We start from the raw sequence: 25,037 nt of genomic DNA on the forward strand, positions 1-25,037 counted from the left end.
AAAAAGATAACATTTTTTTTATCTAAGATAAGATAAAGATAATCTATATTCTTAATAATATAGATAAAGATAAAATAAACCAATTTCTTCATCTAGATGATTATCTAGATTCTAGATAATTTTATCGAGACAACGAAAAATACTGATTATTGATAAATCGTTTTATGAATTTATAATATTTCAATACGTGTATTATAATCAAAACATTAATTTTTTTATCCAGGTAGTATTAATTTATTATTATATATAACAATTATTATTATCATTATATATATATGCGCATAATAACAATAATTGTTTTAATAATAAATTAATATTAATATAGTAAGAGAATAGAGAACATAATCTGTTATAATATATTATAACATATTAAAAGTAACATTGCTTTTGAATTTCTATCAATGTTGCATCAAACTATTGTCGATATTTTATAAAATCGATAATAAATCAAATCATCTCGAGAAAGAATTTAAGAAGAGCTTTGTTAGAGTTGAAAATTGCGTATCTTGCAATTCATGACTCGTAGGAGACGTCGCGGAAGTTTGCTAGATTGCTGATCGTACGGATTATTTTTTATCGAGTGAAATATGGATAAAGAAAGTGCGAAAATATACGATGTTTGCCCGCGCAAGAGAGTGACGATAAATTAACGCCGCGTAGTCGACGCCGAGCGCACGTCGAGTATTGATCAAGAAAGCTCGAGTCTAAGTCTCTTGCGAGCTTTTCGGTGAAAAGCCCTTTACCCTCGCGAAGTCTTACATCTCTCAGTCTTTGATGTGTCGTAAATATCTTTGTCGTAAATATCTTTATTATTGTTAAAATAAATAGATAGCATTTGCGATTATCTCACGCTATATAAATAGAATTTTTCCACAATAGAATTATATAAAAAATATGTATAGTATTAAAAATTAGAAAATTAAAAATTGTTTAATATTTCTTAGTTAATTTTATTTTACTTATAATTTTCGTACGACTATAGATTATTATAACTTTCTGCATATTCTGAGTGCATTTATAGTATAGAGGCACTTTCTATTTTAGACAACGTTTAAACGTTGTCCGGCACACAAAGTGGATTCGTGTCGTGACTTGTTCATTACGTTCCGCCACGCCCGTGCCGCTCTCTCCGTGTTTGCAACGAAATATTCAAGTCTGACCGAGAGAGAGAGAGAGAGAGAGAGAGAGAGAGAGAGAGAGAGAGAGAGAGAGAGAAAGAGAGAGAGAGAGAGAGAGAGAGAGAGAGCTTTATTATTAGCAAAGCTGTGTGTACCATACATTCAAATTAAGATTTCAAGTAACAAGCCGATCCATTAGAAAAATGCAGAGACGAAACGTAGGTGTTCTTCGTAGAATGTATTTTCTTTGTATTGATCATATGCATATATTCTTTTGTGCCATGCGAATTTCTTACACATCTATTGCAGCAATTAATATTCCGACTGAGTCTAATATATTATAGAATTTTATATCATACCAAATTCACCATTAAGTATTCTCCTTTTTTTTTCTTAAGATTAATTATATTCTTTGAACCAGTTAAAATTTATGTTCGATTTGATAATGAAAAATTATACTTTCGATTATCTATTCGTGCTATTCGCACGTACGTCAAATGCGACTTAAAAGTGTTGCTTGTGAGAAAGATATGACTGCCATAGACCGTATGGTCTAACTAATTTGACAAAATTCACGAGGTTAATTTCGGATCACTTCTAATTACTCAGCGCTTTATAGACTGCTTTTACCACGATCGAATTAAAGTATGGTCATTCAATTAATTCGAGAAAACGATTTTCTCCATAAATATCCACCGTTTTATCAAATTCCTATTGCTGAAATTAAAGTTTACTCGTGAAGCAGAGAGAACTTATCGAATTCAGCATAAAATAAAATCTTAAAATTATTAATGATAAAAAAATATAGTCAAAAATATAAATAGATATTTTTTAAAATATTTTCAGAAAGATTAAATATTCTTTTATACAATGCTTTTGAAATTGTTGTTTAAAAAATTTTTTTATCTTTTTTAATATATTAGTAATTTGATATATCAGAAACGTAAGAATTGATTTCATTCCATATAGGATAATTTTTATTTCTTTAACATATGTATAATTAGAGCATTTATAAAAAAAATTAATATATTTTATTTTGATATTTATTATTTATGTCGATTGATATCAATCACCATACATGTTCAAAGCTCATTACAATCGGGTGTGTCGAGTAACACTTGAAATATATTTCGTTGTTTGACTCTTAAATGTATATCTAATAATTAAAAAAGAATTTTACTCAGGTAGTATCACGCACTATACAAGATGTTGTTTGCCATAATATGCTCCAGAAATGCACCTGCAGGTATGGCGGATCCCTTCGCCTAACTTGCTTTGGCATAATCGAGTCCGCGGCGCGTATCATCCGCTTGAAACTCGACGCGCTTTTCAGAAATTCAATATACTCAGTCGTGAGATCCTTCCACGACCCTCATCACCATCATCGAGGAAAGCCCCATACAATCTGCAACAAAGACGTTTGGCATATTCTGACGATTATCGTGCGATCTTGCGGAAGCTTTCTTTTGCCGTCGAGAATACCTATCTAAATAGATTCATAAAGATAAAAAGGATCAAGTAAAGCTGCATTTTATATCTATGGTATATAGATATATTCAAACGATATTTTTTAAAAAGAATATTTTTATCAGAATATATATTTCGTTTGTAAATTATATAATACAACATATTATATTGTACATATTAAACATATAACAAAATATATTGAGAATTAATGACAATAATTTCTGCTATATTGTTTATTAATATCAAAATTATTCATTTATTTATTTCAATCGATACGTGTACATGCACCATATTATTCAACAATAAAAATATTAATTATTCTTGATACTGATCCCATTTGTATTTTTAATTTTTAAATTTATTTTACACACACACATAATTTTTTAAATTAGCTACTGTATGAATAATACAATAATTATAATAGTTTTTATTACACAAATAAATCTTATAATGAATATTATAATGAATTTATAATAATTATTAATTTTAATTTTTTTTTTCTATTGTAATTATATCTATTCTTTTTTATTAAAATTTTGTGTATTATTTCCGGCATTTTTATGTAATGATAAAAATTATTATTCTTTTTCAATTTTAACTTCCTTATAACGTATTTTCCTTTTATTTTGACACACAGTGGTGTATTATATTTGCTCTGATATTATAGTTACCATTGATAACTTTCGGTTATGTCCTTTGAAACGGGAACATACGCTCGCATTTAGCGTATGATAGTATACATACGTATTCTCGGATGTGCGGCACGGGTGGAGCGAAACACGGCAAACCAGGCTGTTACATATAGCGCATGCAAAAAGATAAGCGCTTTTGTCCGTTCTGACAGCAGCCTCTCAGCATTGTCCTACGACTCCTTTCCGTACTGTAGAAGCCGATTGCGACATGACGCATGCCTTTTCCTCCCTCTTGTGCATTCGGATGATGAGATGATGATGCCGCCACATATTGATTGTTGAAATAATAGTCATGAATAGTCATGTGAGTTTTTAAGCTTTGTATCCTTTAAACTAAAATCAGTTGCACATTTATATATGTGTTAAAAGGTAAATAATAAATCTGTAGAGAAATAGAGGATTTTTTTTATTTATATTAAATGTGTGTGCGCGCGCGCTCGCGCGTGTGTGTTTTGTGTGTGTGTTCTAAGCAAATATTTCGAAAAATATGAAAGATATGGAAAACTGTTTTTCAGATAAAAATTTATACGGTTTGAAAGGGAACGAAAATAATAGTAAAATTATTTTTAAATAATTTCAATTAATCCTCAAATAATTAGATTTTTGTATTAAGTTGCACGATCGTTATTTTTTTAAAATGAAATTATACATGATTTTTTAATATAATACCTTTAATTATTTTTTTATATATTTAATTATTAAAATAGAATTATTAAAAAATTAATAGATATTTTCAAGATACTTTAATATTTTATTCTAATATATTTTGATAAAAAATATAAAATATTTTTTAAATTATTAATTTTTTCATAATTTTACTTTTTTACTTTATATATAGCATAATTAGAAAAATTATATTCCGTTAAAATTATATATTTCATTTTTTTAATGGTGATAACTTTAATACAACTTTAAAACAATTTTTTAATTAATTTTATCATTTGTTCTTTTTTAAACTATACCATTTTTGTTTAACATATTTTTTCATATCTTTCATATCTTTTAAAAACATTTCCGGGAGCATTTAAATGGGATATTTAAACGAAACATCCTGTATATTATGCGAACCAAGAAATCATATTCTTTACTAGTCATCTTTCAACACATAAATATGCAATTGGTTTTATTTTAAAGGGTAAGATTCGAATTTAAAAATATTCATATATGTGACTATATTTCGGCGCGCGCAATAAATTTTAATTTTTAGAAGTTTTTCCATACCTGGTAGATAGATAATTATTTTCTATTTTTTTTAAATCTCGAAAAACAGTTTTCATAATGATTAATTTAGGATTTGCCAAAAATGGCTTTTTTCACATTCTCTTTTATACATACTATTATGCCAGAGTATTACATATCTATATGTATCTTCTTTCTTTCTTTAAACATTTATTTTTTATTGCTATAAAAATGTGATAATTAGAGACTCTTTTCTAAGAGCTTCTCAAAACGCAAGGTTCATTCATCTAGAGATCTAGACAAACCGTGGCGAAGACGAACGATATTTATTCACAGTAGTCGCGACGCTTGCGTGGACGCCATGACGTCATGGCGATCGATTCGACGTCGCTGCGCGGTGGCGCGATCTGACGGTGTCGGTGTGTTATTTCCAGGGCGGTTCGAGGGATTGTCAACGACGGAGGCAAGAGAGTACGTACTGAACCACCGAGGGTGGGGAGTATCTTCGTCCTCATCGTCGAAGTACGCAAAGTTTATTTCGTACCGGTGACAATTTTCATTTCGACTTTGTTAGCGATAAAACTGTCGCTCGGGGTAGTTTCTTTTGATTTCCTTGGTGTGACAGTGTCTTAAGTAGCAAGAGTGGAAGACTAGGAAAGGTATTCGAAATTTGTTGGAGGAAACGCGGCGGCTCAAGCTGAACGGTAATCTCGTGTTCCTGTTTGTCTGAAGCTTTCTACCGGTTAGTTGAAACGTTGACTACAAGGAAAAAGATGGGGTGTGGAAGATGGAAAAATTGGAAGGGCTTTTAAATGCTATAAATATATTAATCGCGTTTTTTCAGGGAAAAATTACTTTTGCGTTTACTTGAGGTGATAAAGGAAATTCAAATCAAATCAGAATTTTTTATTAATCAAAATTCAATAAAAAATATTAAAATCATTTTCTTGTCTTTGTATTTCTTGTTATAATTTTTAGATATAGTTTATATGACAAAGGATAGTATAGATTTGACACATTACATACGTTGTATGTAATGTTTCCATAATAAATAAAACTTGAAACTTGAGATGGGAAACTTGAGAAATTCATTTTTTTAGAAAATGTAAACTATTTGATATTTATTAATTATAATTACTTTTCAATCCATTATTTCTGAATTTTTATATTTATTTTTATAGTAGTAATTTAATAACATAATTTCACAATCTAATTAATTTTTAAAAAATTCATCTATATCCTATATAGTTACAAACTTGGCGATGACTAAAATTGCGTGAGTTTCTCACAAGATAGTTTCTCTATACGGAAAAAGATATTAATTTTTTCTTTACCAAATTCTGTCACAGTATACAAGAACGAGACAATATCTCGAAGCTAAACATGACATTAGAACTCGATAAAATTCATGCTCGTCACAATGTTAAAAGATCATACTTTGTTATAAAGACAAATTTTTTAATATTTATTAAAATTTTAAACATCTTAAACTTCGATTTGTAAAACTTAATTCATTAAAAATTGTAGAGAATTTACCTTCTGAAAAATTATCTTTTTCTTTATCATTTTATAATCTGTTTTTCCTTCTCTTCAATATCAAATTAAATTAATTTTCAACATAGTACTATGATTATATTGACGTTCTAAGAAAGTCAGAACTTTGTTTCTTACGTTTATAGACGACTTTTGCGAGGCTTCCCTTTCTCGAATTTGTTCTCCGTTGCAGACAACTTTTTAATTATTGACGATAATTGTTCTTGTAATTAGGAAGTTTCAGGAGTAACGAATTCAAGAAATGACATTTGAAGTTTCAGTTTACTGTCTAAATTTTCTGTAAAAGCAAAGTTACGCATGCAACTCGAAAATTGGCATGTCAATTCCTCCAGTTAAGAAGCTTTCTGCAAATATTTATTTGTACAAAGTGATCAGCGAGCTTATTGATCACGGAAATGATACAATTCAGAAGCTAATGTAACAAAAAAATTCCGATCTCTGTTGATAAAAGAGTAAGGTCCGGATTTTTTGATTAATTTGCAGTTTAAAAATTTAATCACACTTGATAATATAAAAATTATATTCTTTATAGCAATGATTAATTACTAGACAAATGGTTTTGTAGTATATCTTTAAAAGTTACTCACTATACAAAACTATCAGTTTAGACATAGTGACAATACAATTTTTATATTATTAATAAGTTAAATTTAATCATAAGTTGAAAATAAAAAACCATAATGCTCTCATTTCTATTAATGTGAAATTTACTTATTAATCATAGTTTAATTCTCTTCATCTTTTCCTAATTTTTAGAACTAGAAAAAGATAAGTAGACGTCTTTAACAATTTACTATATTAACTTAACACATTAAAACTTGAATGTAACACATAAAAACAATTAAACTTTGCTTAAAATAAAATTAAAAGATATTTTAAAATACTAATATATTCATGTATAATGTAGCTTAATTAAACTTGCTTCAAAAATATAATAATTATCTGTAACTATAAAGTCTAGAATAATTGCTCAGATTTCAATGATTTTAAAATTTTATTTAATAAGATCCGAGCTAGACTGTTATAGGCTTCGTATTTATATTAGTTATGTTGTTATATTGACGGTTTTTAGAATTGAATATTATTTATTTAATAAATTGCATAAAACACATCCATTATTATCAAGGAAACAGGGAAACGAAAATTTTTCTTTTGTAGTAAACAGTACCGAGACATTACCGTGTTTCCAGATAATAGAGCAAATTTCAGTAATTACGAGACCAGTGCTAGCTTATGGTGATCACATTCAAGTTCTTATTTCCATGTACTTTTATCAAAATTTAATTTAGCTCTTTTTTCTTATCAAAATGTCGAGCTCATGAATCAGTTTGGCCTCCGACTTAGTGTCGAAGTTAAGCACATTTTTTTACAAGGCGCATTAACCCTCGACTGACCACTGTAAGAACTGTTAAAATAATGATCTCCACCTAAAATGGCACATGCAAGAGAGAGAGAGAGAGAGAGAGAGAGAAATTTATAGACTTGCTACAAAATAATTTGACAGTTATGAACATGTTTATTATTTCTTTTTTCGTTCGTACAACGGTAATTTTAATTCTTTCTTGAGAAAGACGGGTTTTCTACAGTGTATTTAAATTAGTACATTTATAAATTAGTAGTGAATAATACAGAATAAATGAAGAAAGAAATTAATACGTAGGCACTGTTGAATTATGCGTATACACGCATATCTATTTAAATAAAGTACTTATATGTAATATTTGACGTAATAAAACACAACATATCTCTATTACGAAAAATCTCGCGATATAAACAATTAAATACAGGGGAAATATCCATAGACAATTAATAGAACTCTTTTCTTGGGTGTAAAATTAATAATTATTATTGCCGTGATTTACGTGCAGAGGACACGATTGCCTTCACGCCAGTATATAGACACCACATTAAAAAAAAACATTTACGCGTTTCGTGCACTATAAATCCGAATGCCGAATAAAACCATCATATACGTATTCATTCGTGTCATCGCATTGTCGCATGCTTTTTTTTAAACGCCACATCAGCAAAAGCCGTTACTTCAATCAAGCTATTTTTTTTAGTTCTTACTAAAATACTATCATAGAAAATAAAAATAATACATCTCAGAAAATACAAGTTCTCCTTGCTAATTTATAACATTTCGTTTATTGATGTTCCTTTTTTATCATAGTATAACAAATAGTGATAATGGATAAATAGAACAAATATATTTCACATACAGATGTTTATGCAGATGAATCAATGTTTTTTGTAACTTGGGAAAAATAACGCCGACGTAATAGAAAACGTCTGTGCAAAAATAGAGTAATGAGAGATTCACGACACAGTAAAAAAAAGAGCATTTATAAAACGGTTGTTGAATATTTTTGCTTTAGTAATGATTGTTGTTTGTGAGAATCTCAAAAAACAAAAATATAAATAAAATTTTGCCACATCGTACGGTTAAACCATTATTCTGCAGTAATAATAATGACGTAGTAGAAAATCGACGTGAAGTTTATATCGCATATATAAAGAGAATCATTTTAATTAATTATATTTCTTCTATAGTGTATATTGAATACACATTGCACATATAAATAAAATAAAATTTTATTGTATTGTATGATATTAAATAGTCATTATTTTTCGGATAATAATAGCGACGTTTCATTTGCATTGATTTGTAGGTACGTAGGTGGCTCGCGGCGAGAGCTGTCGGGGGTGAAGGAACTGGTAACCTCGAGGCGGGTACAGAAGAATCGGCCGTCAGGGATCGCGAGGTCGGATGGCGGCTGCATTGGGGGCGTCAGTCCGGGAAGCGGTGGCAGCGGCGGCGGCGGCGGTGGCGGCAGCGGCGGCGTCGTCGGCGTTGGCATCAGCGGTATCATCGCCGGCGGTCTTCTAAGCGGCTGTAGTGGTGGGAACGACGCCTTGGCGGAGCTCACAATCGAGGAGCTGGCTTCCATTCCCGCCGGAAATCACACCTCCGCCAATCACACGGGACATCCCTCTCATCACAAGGTTAGCGAACTCGCGAATTCGAAATCGATAGCGCGTGGTTTGAGTTTAAGGGTGTGAGAGAGAGAGAGAGAGAGAGAGAGAGAGAGAGAGAGAGAGAGAGAGAGAGAGAGAAATATGACAAAAGTTCGGAAATAGCTTCTATTAATTCTTATTTCCCAATTATTCATGTCACTTTCCGGCTAATCACTGTCGGTGCTGTTGATTTATTAATATCCTCTTTCTATCAAGCAAGAATTCAAAATTTTCGTAAAGAGAACCTTCCAATTGAATATAAACATCTCTCTCTCTTTCTCTCTCTCTCCTCTCCCTTCCTCCCTTCCTCTCTCTCCCTCCCTTTCATTATATCTTAATTCCTTTTATATCGATACCATATTTTAACTTAATTTTGTTATATAATAAAAAAATTTTTTTATTTTTTATTTTCCTAATTATTTTACTCATTATCGAGGAATATTTATTTTAAAAAAACTATTAAACAAAAATTGAAATAATATTTGCAACAAATATTATTATGATGAAAATATTCAAGGACTCTTAATATAACAATATTCAACATAAATTAAAAGAGCGAAGTAAGAGTCAGAAGTAAATTACATTTAAAATAATATTAAAATGTTAACATATTTAATTCAAAATTTGAAACAATATAAATATTACAAAAAATTGCTGCGCGCAGCATGTTTTTAATTTTAAGTAACGGGCATCATGTTTTTAATTTTAAGCAATTTTTTGTAATATTTCTATTGTTTTAAATTTTGAATTAAATATATTAACATTTTAATATTATTTTAAATGTAATTTACTTTCTGACTCTTACTTCGCCCTTTTAATTTATGTTGAATAATATTTGCAACATTTTATAGAATTATATTTTTCATATATCCCCTTTTTTATCAATTTTTTCTCTTTTTAATTTATTATTAAAACATTTCTGGAAATAGCATTTACTCTTTTTATTTATTAAGAATCTAATCCAGCAATTGTAGACTCATGGACGTATTAAATGACTAAAGAGACTGATACTGATAGTCATCAGGTATATTCTTGATAATTATTAGGATGAATAATTGGCAGATTCCATGATCAACATATTTGTATATATTGTTCGTTGGAAACAAATCAGTCATACAATGATATTCATGTAGTGTTACTTTATCCAAAATTATTTAACACATTTATCATATATTATAATAGGAAAGTTGCTATTTCAATGAAACGAGTAACGTTATTCACAAGACAAAAACATCATAATATAACATAAAATAATTTTCCGAAAAAACATTTACACTTCGATAAACAAGAAACTCCATCGATTAAAGATTTTTATTTAAAGCTTCATCAAAGTTGTTAATCAGTTTTCTATATCTAAAAATTATTTGAAGCACAGTTTAATTTTTTATCACAATATTCTTGATCGATATCAAATTTTTTTTTCAATTAACGCTCAAATGGGTGTAGAAGGACAAGAAGCAATGTGTGAACAGGCGTGATCTCACAAGCCTACACAGAACAATCAAGTCACAAAGCGTGGAGCATGTGTGCGCGTCAGCTGTTGCATTGTGCAGCTGTCGCATACTGGGTGTCCTACTATCGAAAGAACCATTTTTTCATTTGCGGGTCATTGCAAAGCTCTATTTTTAAGCACCTATACTCTTCTTCCCTCTATTATTATCGCATGCGACTTTTTTCTTAACAAAAGCTTGATTGAATAATTTCGAATTAGCAATCCAAAATTAATAACAGAAAAAAAAATAAATAGAATTATAAAAATTAACGCTATGAAATTGATTTTGCGCGCAATAATAAAATTAAAAAAATTCTTTCGAACCTTTTTAAAAGTAAAATTCTATCTGAAGTACAATCGTATGTTAATGTATACATATATTTAGACACAATAGACGAGGCTCACGTAAATTAAAATCTATAATTGATATAAACAATATTAAATATTCAATCTTACACAGAACCGTACAACACAACCAATAAGAAATAGAAATAAAAAATCGATCGAAGTTGTATCTTTATTACTTATGGTATATATTTCAATGTGATTATATTGCATGTACTATATATGTACATGCATGTACACCATATCTGTAGCTTTTATCGAACTACGCATCGAAATTTTTCCCGGACTTACAAACGCAACTAAACACATGAAATAATATCACAATTAAATTTTGATACACAATAGGTATCTATTAAGGAAAAATTTCGGCGCGTAGTTCGAAACTCAAAGTTTAAAGTATTCTATTCCTATAATAATTTTAATACAGAAAAACGTAGTACTAATTTTTTGAATCCTACAACGATAGGAGGATACGAACTTTTGTAATTTTTTTACGTAGATACTTGTCTGTCGTCATTGTTATCCTGTTTGTTTTTACTTCCAGTTTCTTATCTCGAAGAACTCATTCAAGTGTGCCAAGTTGCAATATTTTTCTCGCTTTAAAAAATTGTTGTTAAAATATGGAAGTTGAAATATTATTATCGATTATAATTTATTTATCTAAAATTTAAAATAATTTTTAAAGGAAAAAACTATTGCTGTTTAAAAAATAAAATTATTGTGAATAATTGAAATTATTAGAATACATATATAATATATAGATATATACCTACATATTGTATATATGTATATTGTACATGTATTAATATGTGTAATTTTGATTTCATTATCTTGAATCACGTGTGTACAGCTCTTTAAAATTAAAATGTTATTCATATTTTTAGATTTAAATAAATCTAAATGAAAAATCAAATAGAAAAATATTTGAGAGAGAGAGAGAGAGAGAGAGAGAACGGGCGAGAGAAGGAGAAATTAGTTATACGTGTCGCAAGCAGTTATGCAGCCAGGTCACGGCAGGTCGTCGTCGAATAGAATCGATATTTGCTGAGCGAAATAATAAATGCTCCTTTTTTCCTTTTGCTTCTTTGTTTCTCTCCGCCTCTTTTTTCACGGAAAAAGAAATTGAACCAAAGCAGCTTTCGACATTACGAAAATATCTACGATACTTGAGGCTTAACTGGAAATGTATAATTAGTCAAAATTATTGTTATATGAAAATTACGTTGTGTTCAAGTTATACTTTAATTAGAAGCAAAAAAACAAGTTACGCAAAAGTATACAACTTTATGTCGCATTAAATAATTCCATTTATTTATCTCTTTGAAAAAAAAAATTTATCTATACGTCCTCTTAAAAATTAGACGAAAAAATTTTTGTTGAATTAATTTTTATAATGATGGCCGAAGGATAAGCAGCATTTTTTATGAAGATGGATTACATATAATAATATTTCTTTCCATTAAATACTAATCTATTAATTATCCATTAATTAATGCATTACGTGCGACTGAAAGTCGGCTATTTTAATAGCTTTGAAGTCCGTCACATCGATATAAACGTCCCTTTTAAAAATGATTATTATAACGAAATAATAATAGCTTTACCTATAATATACAGTACAAAATAATATATTTAATCGAACTTTTATATATTTTAAAGATTTTGAACAAACAGACGTTTGTTTAATTCCATATTTTGTCATATCCAATTTTTATCTTTATTTAATAATATTGACAATTTTTAATATAAATTATTTTATTTTGTTTAATTTGTCTTTTATGAAATTATTGTTGCAATATATGTATATAATGGTTTATTTTTTTCTTTGTATTTTTGTGATTTTTTTAAATTTCTAATGCTACTCTCACTTTTTATACTTGTCTCTCACATCTTGATACATTAATAATTATTCAAAATATTTTCTTAATTTCTTTTTTAATTTCTATCTCTCTAGTAAACGATATAATAAAGAGATTATAACGGCGCGATAACTTTTTTTCGAAAGATTTTTTTCCTCGGTAATCCTCTCTCTAATTCGCTGGTCTTGGATTATCGACTTACTCAGTATCGCATAAGACCCATTTTGAATGAAAACTGTACTCAATGTAACATTATGAATGAAAGCGGTACTCAATGTAACATTTTCTAAACCACTTCGAGATAAGGAAATGGGAGCATAGCGAATCCGACTCGCAAGGTCTTCTTATCGCTGACCAAGGTAATACTTCTCTTTTGTACCTCTTTCGGGCGTAAATCAAATCGATGAAACGGTAATTTAAAGCACATAAGTTCACGAAGCACCATGCCTTCTGAAGTAAAATCCTTGCAATTTTTACTATAATTTAACACATAACATTTTAACTATAATATAATGTGTTATTTTAAATAAAATATAGCAAATTAAATAGTATTTTATTAATAAAATAGCTCTCTTTCTTGGAATAAAGGATTTATAAAAATGTTCAATAATTTGCAAAATGTGAACCGGTATGTACAATTTAAAAAAATTTTCGACTATCAGAAAGTGCAATCTGAACCTATAAATGTAAAATCAACATGATCTCTTATCTCAACTTGGGTTAAACTGTTATTTTGTGGCACCCCATAGCGAATAGGTGCAGTATTCGGGAGGGCGAGTACCTCCCGTCAGTAATATTACACGGTGCGCCGGAGAAGTGGAGGCGAGAGGGTTAGTGAGCTATGGATCGTCGACCCTCGCAGTTGGCGGTTAACGTTCAAATGCCTCGTACGTTACGTTCGGAACCGTAATCCAAAGGCGCTGGGGTGATAAAGTACTACCCTTTGTATTTTCTGGAGTGAAAATTGCAGTGAACGTGAATTGCCTTAATTGGAATAATATTAAGTATATCTTTGTAAAAGTGAAAATGGCGATGTGAGTAATAAAGAACTACTCCTTGAACTGTTCTAGATAGAAAAAGGAGAAAATATCGAGTAAAGAATTAATTAACGGATTAATGTCAGGCGTAACAGATATCAAGATGATAATAAATATGACAAGAAAATTTCTCAAGTTTTATAACGAGATTTTCAACTTAATTTAATGAATTGATAAAAAATTAATATTGTTTTGGGATGAAGAAGAAATGTTGGTAGAATCTCGCATATAAATTATAATATATAAATTTATTAAAAATTGAGTTTGTAAAATATTATTGTTAAAAAATGTATTTGTAAAAAAATTTGTCGATGACATAAAATACTTAAACATATACATTGCGAGATCAATTATCATGTGTCAGTATTCGTAATGAGATGTAAAATTATAGTAGAAGTGGATTTCGAAGCCCATCGTTGACAAGAACATCCCTAATTTCCCCATAGGGAAAATTATGTAATGGGCTTGCATTAGTCCTATTAATTAGTGTATGTATACACATACATCATACACATACACGCGCGCGCGCATAATCGATATCAATGTATTAATTTGTGAACGCGGTTTGGATAGACTCAGAATAACGCCAATCGTCGAACAATTAGCTGTAATATATTAATTAAAAGGAATATTAATTAATAGTTACTATCTATCGTAATAATTTGAAAAAAATTAATTTGATATGCCTAAAACATATCAGAAACAATCTTGTACAATCTTATTTTAAGAAAGGTACTTTACATTAAGTTAATTAATTAGTTAATATATTTATGGTAGATTAATGTGTGGAAGAAATTTTTAAAAAACACTTTCATACAGAAAATGTGGCATTGGCATAAAGCATTTTACCTTTTCATAAAAATAGTTAAAATAAAAATAGCAATTAAAAATTGCTTAAAAGAAAGGAGAAAAACAGCCGATCAACAAAATAATGGACGATAAAGTAAAATTATAATAGAAGAGAAAATGTTTCTCATTTAGGAAAGATAAGCAGAATTCGCAAACTTCCACTATAAGAAAGGAAAAATGGTAAGTAATTCTTCTAATTTAGAATTACTTAAGAAACAAAATAACACTAATTTTTCTTTGAAAGCATCTCGAAGAATTGCTTATTTTTTCAATCACTTATTTCTGTGCGATACCAATTTTATATTATTAGAATGTTTTTTTTTTCTGAGTTAAAAACAATAGGCTATCTAATGAATTAATGAATGTTTTACGATTGTACTTGTTATAATTTCTCATATCAAGAATATAATTTTGCTGATTAAATAATATAATACTATTGAAAAGAAATCATCCCTTGTTCGAGAATTATTTTCGAGACAATCGATATCATTCAAGACACGTCATCTTTTTGCGATGCATGCTTTATAATTATAAAGATGGAATATTTTCACGTCGACGATTTCGGAAAATAAACCTCGAGCCGTATCGTGAAAGAGTTTCGGAAAGCTATCTATTCGGAAGAGGCGTGCCCTGTTTATTTGGACTCTTGCGCTCAGTTCGCGTACCTCAAAGACGCGCGAATGTTTGCTGTTTCTTGTCGACGAATACGAAAAAACGATAAATTAAAAAAAATACAAAGATAAAAATGTGATGAATTTCGAGAATAGTGAAAGAAGCAAAACGTAGAAGTAGAATTAGAAGAATTAAAAAGTAAATGAGAAAATAGAAAATAGAAAAAAAAATAGGGAATAGTTAATGAGATAGAGAAAGAAAGAGGAAGTTAAACCCCCAAAAATGGACTTTGGTTGCTCGGGATAAGAGACTTGTAGTGTCTTTCAGTTTTCGAACATGGCAGGAGATACTACCGCGTCTCCTGATATGTAATATAAAAATAGAAATATTCAAATATTGTAAATCTAAAAAGAAAATAAATAGCAGTAAAAAGATAATTTTTTGAAAATTAATGGAAGAAATAAATATTGAGAAAGTAAAAATGTAACAAATATAGAAAACAAAGAAAATAAAATGTTAAAAATAGATAAGTAACGAATTCAGAGATTAATAAGGAAAAATAATTTTTGAATCATTAAAATCCCTGTGTGTGTGTATGTTTCATAAATTAAATACTTCTGACTTAAAAAAATTTGATATTACTTGTGAGAGAAAGTACATAATTGAAGCTTTTAATTCTTTTCATCAAATAAAGTGAAATGATTGAAAAATAAATAAAAGAATATGAGTAATCAGTGTGCGTGCTTCTCTTTACAAAAACTAACTGATAGAAAAAATGCGTTTGACTCGTGGATTCTTTGTCCCACGTTTATAACCTTTCCACCATGTGTACGTTTACGATCCTCGCCTTAAAAGCTCACAGAGCCTTTTTGCTTCTACCCCTGTGAGTCACCCACGATTCCACATGGAGAAAGATGGGGGAAGGGTACTCACCCTCGTTCGTCTTGATGAACATTCTGATGTGTGGGGATATCCAAAGATTTTTTATTTTTTATCCTGCATTTTCTAAAAATTCTTATATTGTTTAGATTACATTAATTACATTTTCGAAATTCTTAAGAAACTTTATAAGTTTTTAATTATCAATAATATTGAAAAAAAATTATTATATTTCTATACATTCCTGGAATTTATACTTTTTAATGACTTACGTACTCTATTCCATTTATATATATTTTTCACGAAAATGCAAAAGTGCATCTGTTTTCTCTTAATATTTATGTTATATATGTATTGTTTTAATATATGTATAATATCATTTTTTGTACAAAGGGAAGAATATATGATTTAAAAAGTAAGAATTATGGTAAAAATCGTCGTAGCGTCGTATCATGATAGCGTCCATGTTTTCAATCATGCTATGAGGGTTCTGACTTCTGCCAAGCTTAGGAATTGATACTCTGAACTCATAAGAATTTTTTATCTTAGTTTGATCTACACAATACAGCTAAATATTAGTCTCTGTTGGGATTTGGTTATGTTGAAACAAGATGCAGTCTTGTTAGTATCGTACAATATTTATTCAGTAGATTACAAAACAGAGAGTTTCTTGAAGACGACAACAACACTTCTTAATATCAAGCTGACATTCGCACGCACCGCGTAATTCTATTAGTTCACAGTATCGATTACGTTAGTTAGACGCTCGATAAATCGATGTCTCAATGTTCGGCGCGCCATGTTCAACAGTCTCATTTTAGATACAATACTTGCAATTAAACTCAATAATACCCCGAAATTGCTGTATTATATTAAACATTTTATTATATAACAAATTTAATAATTTGTTATATAATAAATGGTAATATATTTGACATATAAAATAATTTCCTTGTAGAATTTCTTTTTTATTAAAAATTTAATCAATTCGATAAAATATATATGATTCTGAATTAAAAAAGAAATATATATATATATACAATATATTGTATATATGACAATTTATATGTGATTAAAACATACACCTATGATATATAGAGAGTGCCGGGCGGAGGGGGAAATCAATTCGATAAAATATATATGATTCTGAATTAAAAAAGAAATATATATATATATATATACAATATATTGTATATATGACAATTTATATGTGATTAAAACATACACCTATGATATATAGAGAGTGCCGGGCGGAGGGGGTGTGATTGTGGGGGGTGGCGGAGGATCGGCCACCCCCCAAGCGGCACAGCAGAGTAACAGTCACAATTTGGTATACCGCGTGGTTGGTTCACGTGGACATCCTGGCAGTCATCATCCACATGTGAAAAAGTCGGACAGCTCTCAGCAGACCGAGAGCTCGGCTTTCAAGCATCAACAGCAGCAGCAACAGCAGCAGCAGCAGCAAAGCTCAAACGGTTCCAGCAGCAGTATCAGCTCCAACAGTCAACAATGGAAGAAGTACATCGAAGCGGGTGCCGCGAGAGAGAGAGACAAGGAGGGCGCACCACCCAGCCCTAGTCCTTCCAGAAGGTCACAGGTGAGATATTGTAAAAAATATTGGAATCTTTGATCTGTAAATTCTTTATATATTTTTTCATTGTAAAAAAATTGATCGCTAAAATTGACGATTCTATACTAATATGAATTGAATAATTATTGTATTAATAGTTGAATAAAGTTTTTTTATTGTATTAGGGAAATAGAGTTATAATTATGTAATGTAATATATATATGTAGATTTATAGTCTTTAAATTAAAATTAAAAATAACTTTTATCCTATTTATGCGTGTATATAATAATATTTATATATTTTAATTTATTAGTAATAATAATTGTATAAAAATATAATTTGATTTAAATGCAGGATAAACATCGGAAACAGACCATGGCCGAATATGCGAATGGTGAGAAACCGCAAAAGGTTTCGTCGGGCACGTCAACCAGCAACAGTAGCAAAGTTCGTGGGGTACCGCAAAGCTTTGGCTATGTTAAGAGACACAGTGCGGGAACCAGTTCGAGTCCCAATGGTGTCCAAAATGGTAGCAAAGATGCTACCAGAACTGCTCAAGTTAGCGCCGTGCCAAGGACCAAGGTAATGCAAGAATTTCTAAAAATTTCTATCAAATCTCACTCGACTTTCAGAATCTTTGGATTAATTTTTTTAACCTTATTATTATTTCAAGCTTTTACTTTTAGTAAAAACAAATACTTAGTAACTACTAAAGCAACTTATAATGTTTAAAAGTGATTAAATACAAAAATTGACTCAATAATCAAATTTTATTATTAATATCTTAAAACTAACTTGAGATTTAATTAAGAAAATGAAATAATCTTTTTCTGTTTAGCTCATAGTTATGCTAAGTCATATGAAAGAAATTAAGTTTGATTAAGTGCAAGTTCTTTGTTTGGATGCAGGTCAAGGTCTCCGGTGGCACACAAACGTGCACCACAGAATTGCAAGCAAATTCTTCGGGATCAAATCAGGGTCATCACTACAAGAGCTACAGCCTTACTGGTCCCAGCGCTAGTCAACTTTCACAGTCAGTTCGAGATCGTCTCATGTTGGGCTCACAGAGCCTGCCAAAACCCGGTAGTCCAGAATTCACCGCTCTTTTTGCATCTGCCCATCATCGCGAGAGAGGAGCTGGCATTGGACCCACGAGCGCGTCATTTTCACCCCGGGTATTGAAACCATCTGATGGTAGCCTCAGCGACACATGCAGTAATTACGCCGCACCTGATCTTCAGGGCTACTATGGCACCCCCAACAGTCCCTATACTACTTCATGGATGAGACACAGCAATACCTATACGCCTAGCGGAAGATCTCAAGGTAATCCCCCCGATTAAAATATTAATAACTTAATATTATAATCTGATTAAAATGATCTTAGTTAATAATTGTAAAATATGTAACAGAACAAAAAGAGCTTATTTATTTAACTAGAAAATATTTTTTCTTTAATAAATATGTAGATAATAAATGAGAAGAGAATTTATTTTAAAAATTTGAAGAGAGAGACCCACATTATATGATTAGTATAGATAGATTATCGGCATTAAAAATGTTTTGTACATATTACATATATTTAAAAAACATATTTTGTATATATTATATTGCATGTATATTTAACGATATTACATTTTACAATAATTTATTAAAAAATTTCTTTTTTTTTATCAATTTTTTATTTTTATTTTGAAACTACAACAATCTTCCAGGAATGGGTTTGTGTGAAGCGGATAGCGTAGAATCATTGGGCTCGCATCGTGCGAGCTTGACACATGCCCGTCTCCTAATGCACCAGAGAGATTCTACAGGATCCCCAGCGCCGCCCAGATTGAACAGGAGCAACTCTATCAGGTAAGAAATTCATACCATGTTTATTTCCATTTTCTCAACTATGTCTTTAATATAAGAAATCTTCGAACTACCGATATAATATGTTATTTTAATAATATTAATATTTATCTATTACATTATATTACAAGTACGAAAGAATTCCATCATATATCTAAATTTAAAATTTAACCAATATTTATATAATCAATATAAATGTTTTATCTAAAATATCATTAAAAAAATGAAAATAAGTAAAATATATGTTAAATACATTTTTTGTTTAGTTAATATTTTTTAAATATATATAATTACAGAACGTTTTTACGTTCAAAGACTAGTTTGGGAATCATAATTTGATTTGGGGGAATCACAAATGATAAATAGTTATTTATTTAATTGTAATGAAATGTTTTCAAAACGTCTTCAGCGTTTACTCTCTCCATCGACAAATAATTTTTTGTTTTCCTAGCTGGTTTTTTTTCTTATTTATTCTTTGATCCGAGATCGTAAAATAATGCAGGATAATTTGATTAAACGTTTTTAGCTATCTGCGGGACAGGACATTCCCAAGGTAGTGCGAAAATATATACTCAACGAGCCCATTTTCTACGCATAAGTATTAAAAAAAAACATGAACAGGTCATAATACACATATACACTTAAAAATTGCTCTCACAAGCACTGAAAAAATTTAATTTACCTGAAAAGCTCAGTTTTGATCGAATCCGTGGATTCGAAGAGTCTTCGCAACTGTTATTATATTTCAAAAACTAGATTGATTATATAGATCAATTATTCAAATTTAAAAAAAAGGTTAAATTAACAGAAATAAAATAAAGGTTTTATTTCTAAAATTAAGAATTAGATAGTAAAAGTTTTCGATTTTTAATTTTTATTAGATATTATAATAAAATCTTGAAATTTTAAAACTTAGAATATACAAATCTTAATTTAGAATTAAAAATTATGAATTCTATAATTTTTGAATCCTTATTCTTTAGGATTTTTGAATCTAAATCTAGATCTGAGAAATCTAGAATCTCTCTCACATAGATTTAATAAAATATTTGAAATCTCTCGAATCAAGAATCTCATAGATTTTAAAATCTTTGACTTCTCGATTTTTAGAAATGTTCGAATTCTTCAAATTTTATGTTTTCTAAGGATTGCAGGACTCACGCAACCACGCAAATATAATTCACCGAATGTGCTCTACGCGTCTTCGAAATGTATTGATAGTTATTTGTGCGGCAGATTCTACGTTGCCTATTGTTGCTAAAGTTCGTCGTTCGATAGTGTTGCTTGTGCATGCGCGGTAATGCTTCATGAATATTCCGAGTCGAGCAATCAGGAGCTATGTATCCGTTATATATTCATTTCTCTTGGCATTGTTATAGGAGTTTTACATAACTCTTGGAAGGCAATCTCATTTATTTGATTAAACAAACAATATTGAACTAAAAAGCTATTAATAATGATAATGAATTTCAACCGGGATGACAACACGGATCGATAGCTCTCGCTCGATTCCCGCGGGATCGAGTGTGCACGATTCTGCAAATCGTCTCGAAGTGGTCCTTGACTTCTTATTGAGTGATAGCAAGCTTATTTTTTAATTAAAGGTCCTTTCCGGGATTGGCTAATTACTTTGGCGCACACTCGGCAAATAGACAAGCATGTTCTCGTCGTCGGTTATCCAAGACACTCGAAATCCTCTTCTGAAACAGCACACGACTGGTGCTTTTGACCCTTCTTCAAGTCGGGAATAAATTTTCTTCTATAACATAAAGATCGCTCCTCTGTATCGCAAACTGTAAAAAAAAAAAATTTACCTGTAATTTGAATTATTGTATATTCTGAATTACATTTCAATTCTATATTTTAACAATTAGGTTCCATTAAAGTATTTTTAAAAAACTTGAAATATTTAAATATTGAATCTAAATAATAAAAGAATAAAGACAAATATACTGAAAAACGAGGACATGCTTATTTGACGAAGTATATAGTAGTAAAAAAGAATAAATCTACAAAATGAGATACTATCACAATAGTATAACTAAAAATGTACAATATTCTTTACAATATTATTCTATAAAAAGTCTACAATAACTATGTTTTCTATTATATAATACTTTAACTTTGTATATTGATTAACTGCGGTATCAATAAAATATCCCAAGCCGAAAGAGAGAGATGATCTAATTTGAACAGCTGTTTAGAAATGTCTCGAGAGGAATTTAAAGAACATGTCGTGCTTGTGTTTTTACAGGTCCACTAAGAGCGAGAAAATGTACCCGTCAATGTTGGCACGCGGAAGCGGCGCCTCATCGTCGGTGGGCGAGGAGGTCGGAATAGGTATAGGAGTTGGAGTCGAGCCGTATTACAGCGTTCCTGTGGGATCAGCGGGATGTACTGGCCAACACTGGTCCCAGCCGACGTCGCCGACGCCCACACATACCTCACGGCAGCCGCCTAACTTGTATCAGCACGTACATAAGGACGACGACAGTGAGTACCTGTATCATAAAGTATAGAAAGTAGTTAATATTTTTCGAAACATCTAAAAATATCGATTTTAACATAACTTTTGTAATTAAACTGTTTATAAAAGTAGAGTTAATCAACATTGCATTGCATTCTTTTTAATGTTATACAAAATAGACTAAAGTCCGAGGGGGTAACCACTTAATGTAATCGTGGGACACCGCTTTAAAAATCATTCTGAAATCTTCATGAAATCTTCGTATAATCATTTTGCAATCAGATGTAATCATGAAATCAGATGAAATGATGTGAAATCATATGAAATCATATGCAATCAGATGAAATCATATGAAATCAGCAGAAATCATTTTGAAATCCCCTGTAATCATTGGAAATCATGTGTAATCACCATGAAATCTGTAATGAAATCATGTGTAATTACTATGAAATCTGATAAAATCAGTGTAAATCTAATAAGATAGCAGAACATAAATAATATGCAGCCATGCTTTGTACACAAGTGACGCAATGTATGTTCGATCACGTTATCGATTCGATATATACTTTTACTTGTAATATCGATAACGACATCGATAAGTTACTATTTTGGGGAATCCCTTTAATGCACATAAGTGCGACTCGCAAGCACTGCGCAAGCTCTGAGTCACATGTCGTACAGTCACGCTTGTGTACATTATGTTCCACATGAGAACAGTTTTCGTATTGTTAATTTGTATACAATATAAACAATTAAAACGATTACACGTTGAAATTGTTCACGAATCAACAGTGCCGAATCCTAATATAAATAAATATTTTCTAATCTTAAATGAGATGGAGGGCGAGGAGAAAGGCCGACAAAATGGCGAGATAAACAAAAAGGCCTACGTTAATATTGAAACTCAGACTGAAGAAGAGAGTCAAATGTCCATGGCAACAGTGACAATGTGGCATATGATAGAAACGCGAATGGGACTGCAAGTTCCCGTATATTTAAAAAATATTATGCGTCTGGAAGGTTATGACACACCCATCGCTATACAGAGAATGTCAGGAGATAATATTGAAGAACTGGAGCTTTTTGGTAAAACAGAAATGTTAAAATTCATAAAAAAGGATGAAAAATACAATGACTATTTTGACAAATATTATATTTGTCCCAGTGAGTTCCGCATTTCAACCGGACATAAGGTATTACTCAGTGAAATACAGAAATTTGTTGCTAACAAGCTCTCCTCAGATAAAATGTATTTTACATCTGAATTAAAATTTGGAAACTCCAACTGTCAATCCCGAAAATTAACAAAAAGTATGAACTTTATTACGAATCAAAAGCGAAAAAATTATGCAAGCCAAGTGGCAAGTAAATCTCAAAATAAAGGCTTCTCGCCGAGCTCCTCGCAGCATGTCAGTAATAAATTAAATCCACACACTCCTGTTGATATCAATTTAAATGCTGAGCACGACATTCTTTATGGTTTAGTAATGGCATGGTTGAAAAAACAAAAATTAACAGCTGAAAAAGAGAGATAAAATTATACAAACAACTTGAAACAACGCATTAATTCTTAGATATTGTGTAAAAAAAGAAATTTAGAAGCTAAATTACTTATATCATTTACATAATATACTATACGTATACTATAGAATTAATTAATTAAATTTCCAAAATTTAAATCTCTGAAGCTAAAAAAATTTCCTTGAAAATTGATTCTAAAATTAAACTTTGAAGTAATAAACATGCAGTATATAAGAAAAATTTTGTGTTTGTTTCAGTTCATGGATCTTCGGTATCCTTGGTGTCCACCACAAGCAGTCTTTATAGTTCGGCTGAGGAAAAACAAGCGCATGAGTTGAGAAAATTGCGTCGTGAATTACTGGACGCTCAAGAGAAGGTGCATTCGTTAACTAGTCAACTTTCTACAAATGTAAGTACAATTTTCGAATTTTACTCGTGTATTATTATATTTGAATTTCACATAAATATGAATTGTATGTCAATATTAAAATTTATTCTTACTTATTCTGCTTATTCAAGTCTTGGCCGAGATAATAGTTTTCGTAATAAATTATTTGCAGTTCTTAGATTTTCATTAACATATACAAATAATGATTAATATTCTTATAAAAGTTGCTTATTATTAGCATCAAAAAATTATAAAATTGTTCATACAATTTAATAAACAATATTATTATTCTAATTTTGTTTACGAATGCGTTTTAAGATCGAAAAAAATTTCGGCGCGCGGTATGTGAAGAAATGAATGTATATAAATCACAAAAAATTAGGACTATCAATAAGACCAAATATAGAATTTCTCTCATTTAATTAGATTTAGTCGCATCGGTCAAAATTCGTATCATGTTTCTTACTTGTTGTGGCAATTATTTGTTTTCGCACCGATTAGCACAGAACTGTAATTACAGATAGTGACTAATTAACGCGTTCAGATCTGTCACGGTCGCGAGTGCGGCATGATGCAGTTAGTAGCGTGGAAACAGAGCAAATTGGTGCAGATGATTGGTTGTAATTAATCGACAATTAGTAGGCCCATGAGCCAGCAGTCTGTAATAGCTTTGAATCTACTCGAAACCTGTTGCGATGATCCATATGGCGTGTGTTCGATACAAAACCATTAACTATGGTAGTGCATTTGCTTTGCACTAAATTATGCATATATTACGTACTTAATATTGAAATTAGAACATTTTAATTTTATGTTAAAAGAAGAAGATATTTTAATACTTCATTTCTCGTGAAAAAATCATCATTTTTCGACCGCTCTTATGTCTAGAACGACTTGACCAATTTTAATATTTTAGCTCAAATTACTCGTAGCGATGCCAGGACATATTACGTGCAATTCAAAATTTTTTATATTTTAGTAGTTATGTACCCCCGAAAAATGGATGGTTATTCGAGATAAGAGACTTGTAGTGTCTTTTAGTTTTTGGCAGGAGACACTACCGCGTCTCCTGATTACGGAGTCTCTCTCTCTCTCCCCCTCCCTCCTCCCTCCCCCTCCCCCATCTCTCTCCCCT

At 30.4% G+C, this 25,037-nt stretch overlaps 1 protein-coding gene across 1 annotated transcript in view; it reads left to right on the forward strand.

The window, feature by feature from the left end:
• sick (sickie) overlaps positions 1–25,037 on the forward strand; it is a 115,831-nt gene that overhangs the window by 60,336 nt on the left and 30,458 nt on the right. Inside the window, exons 9-15 of the mRNA XM_018539971.1 lie at positions 8,683–8,826; positions 8,923–9,016; positions 18,027–18,254; positions 18,581–18,998; positions 19,388–19,529; positions 21,781–22,019; positions 23,772–23,923. Coding sequence (XP_018395473.1) covers positions 8,683–8,826; positions 8,923–9,016; positions 18,027–18,254; positions 18,581–18,998; positions 19,388–19,529; positions 21,781–22,019; positions 23,772–23,923 — 1,417 coding nt within the window. The remainder of the gene's footprint in view (positions 1–8,682; positions 8,827–8,922; positions 9,017–18,026; positions 18,255–18,580; positions 18,999–19,387; positions 19,530–21,780; positions 22,020–23,771; positions 23,924–25,037) is intronic.

The sequence above is a fragment of the Cyphomyrmex costatus genome, unplaced genomic scaffold (genome assembly GCF_001594065.2).
Source record: "Cyphomyrmex costatus isolate MS0001 unplaced genomic scaffold, Ccosl1.0 scaffold23, whole genome shotgun sequence".
NCBI classification, from domain to species: domain Eukaryota; kingdom Metazoa; phylum Arthropoda; class Insecta; order Hymenoptera; family Formicidae; genus Cyphomyrmex; species Cyphomyrmex costatus.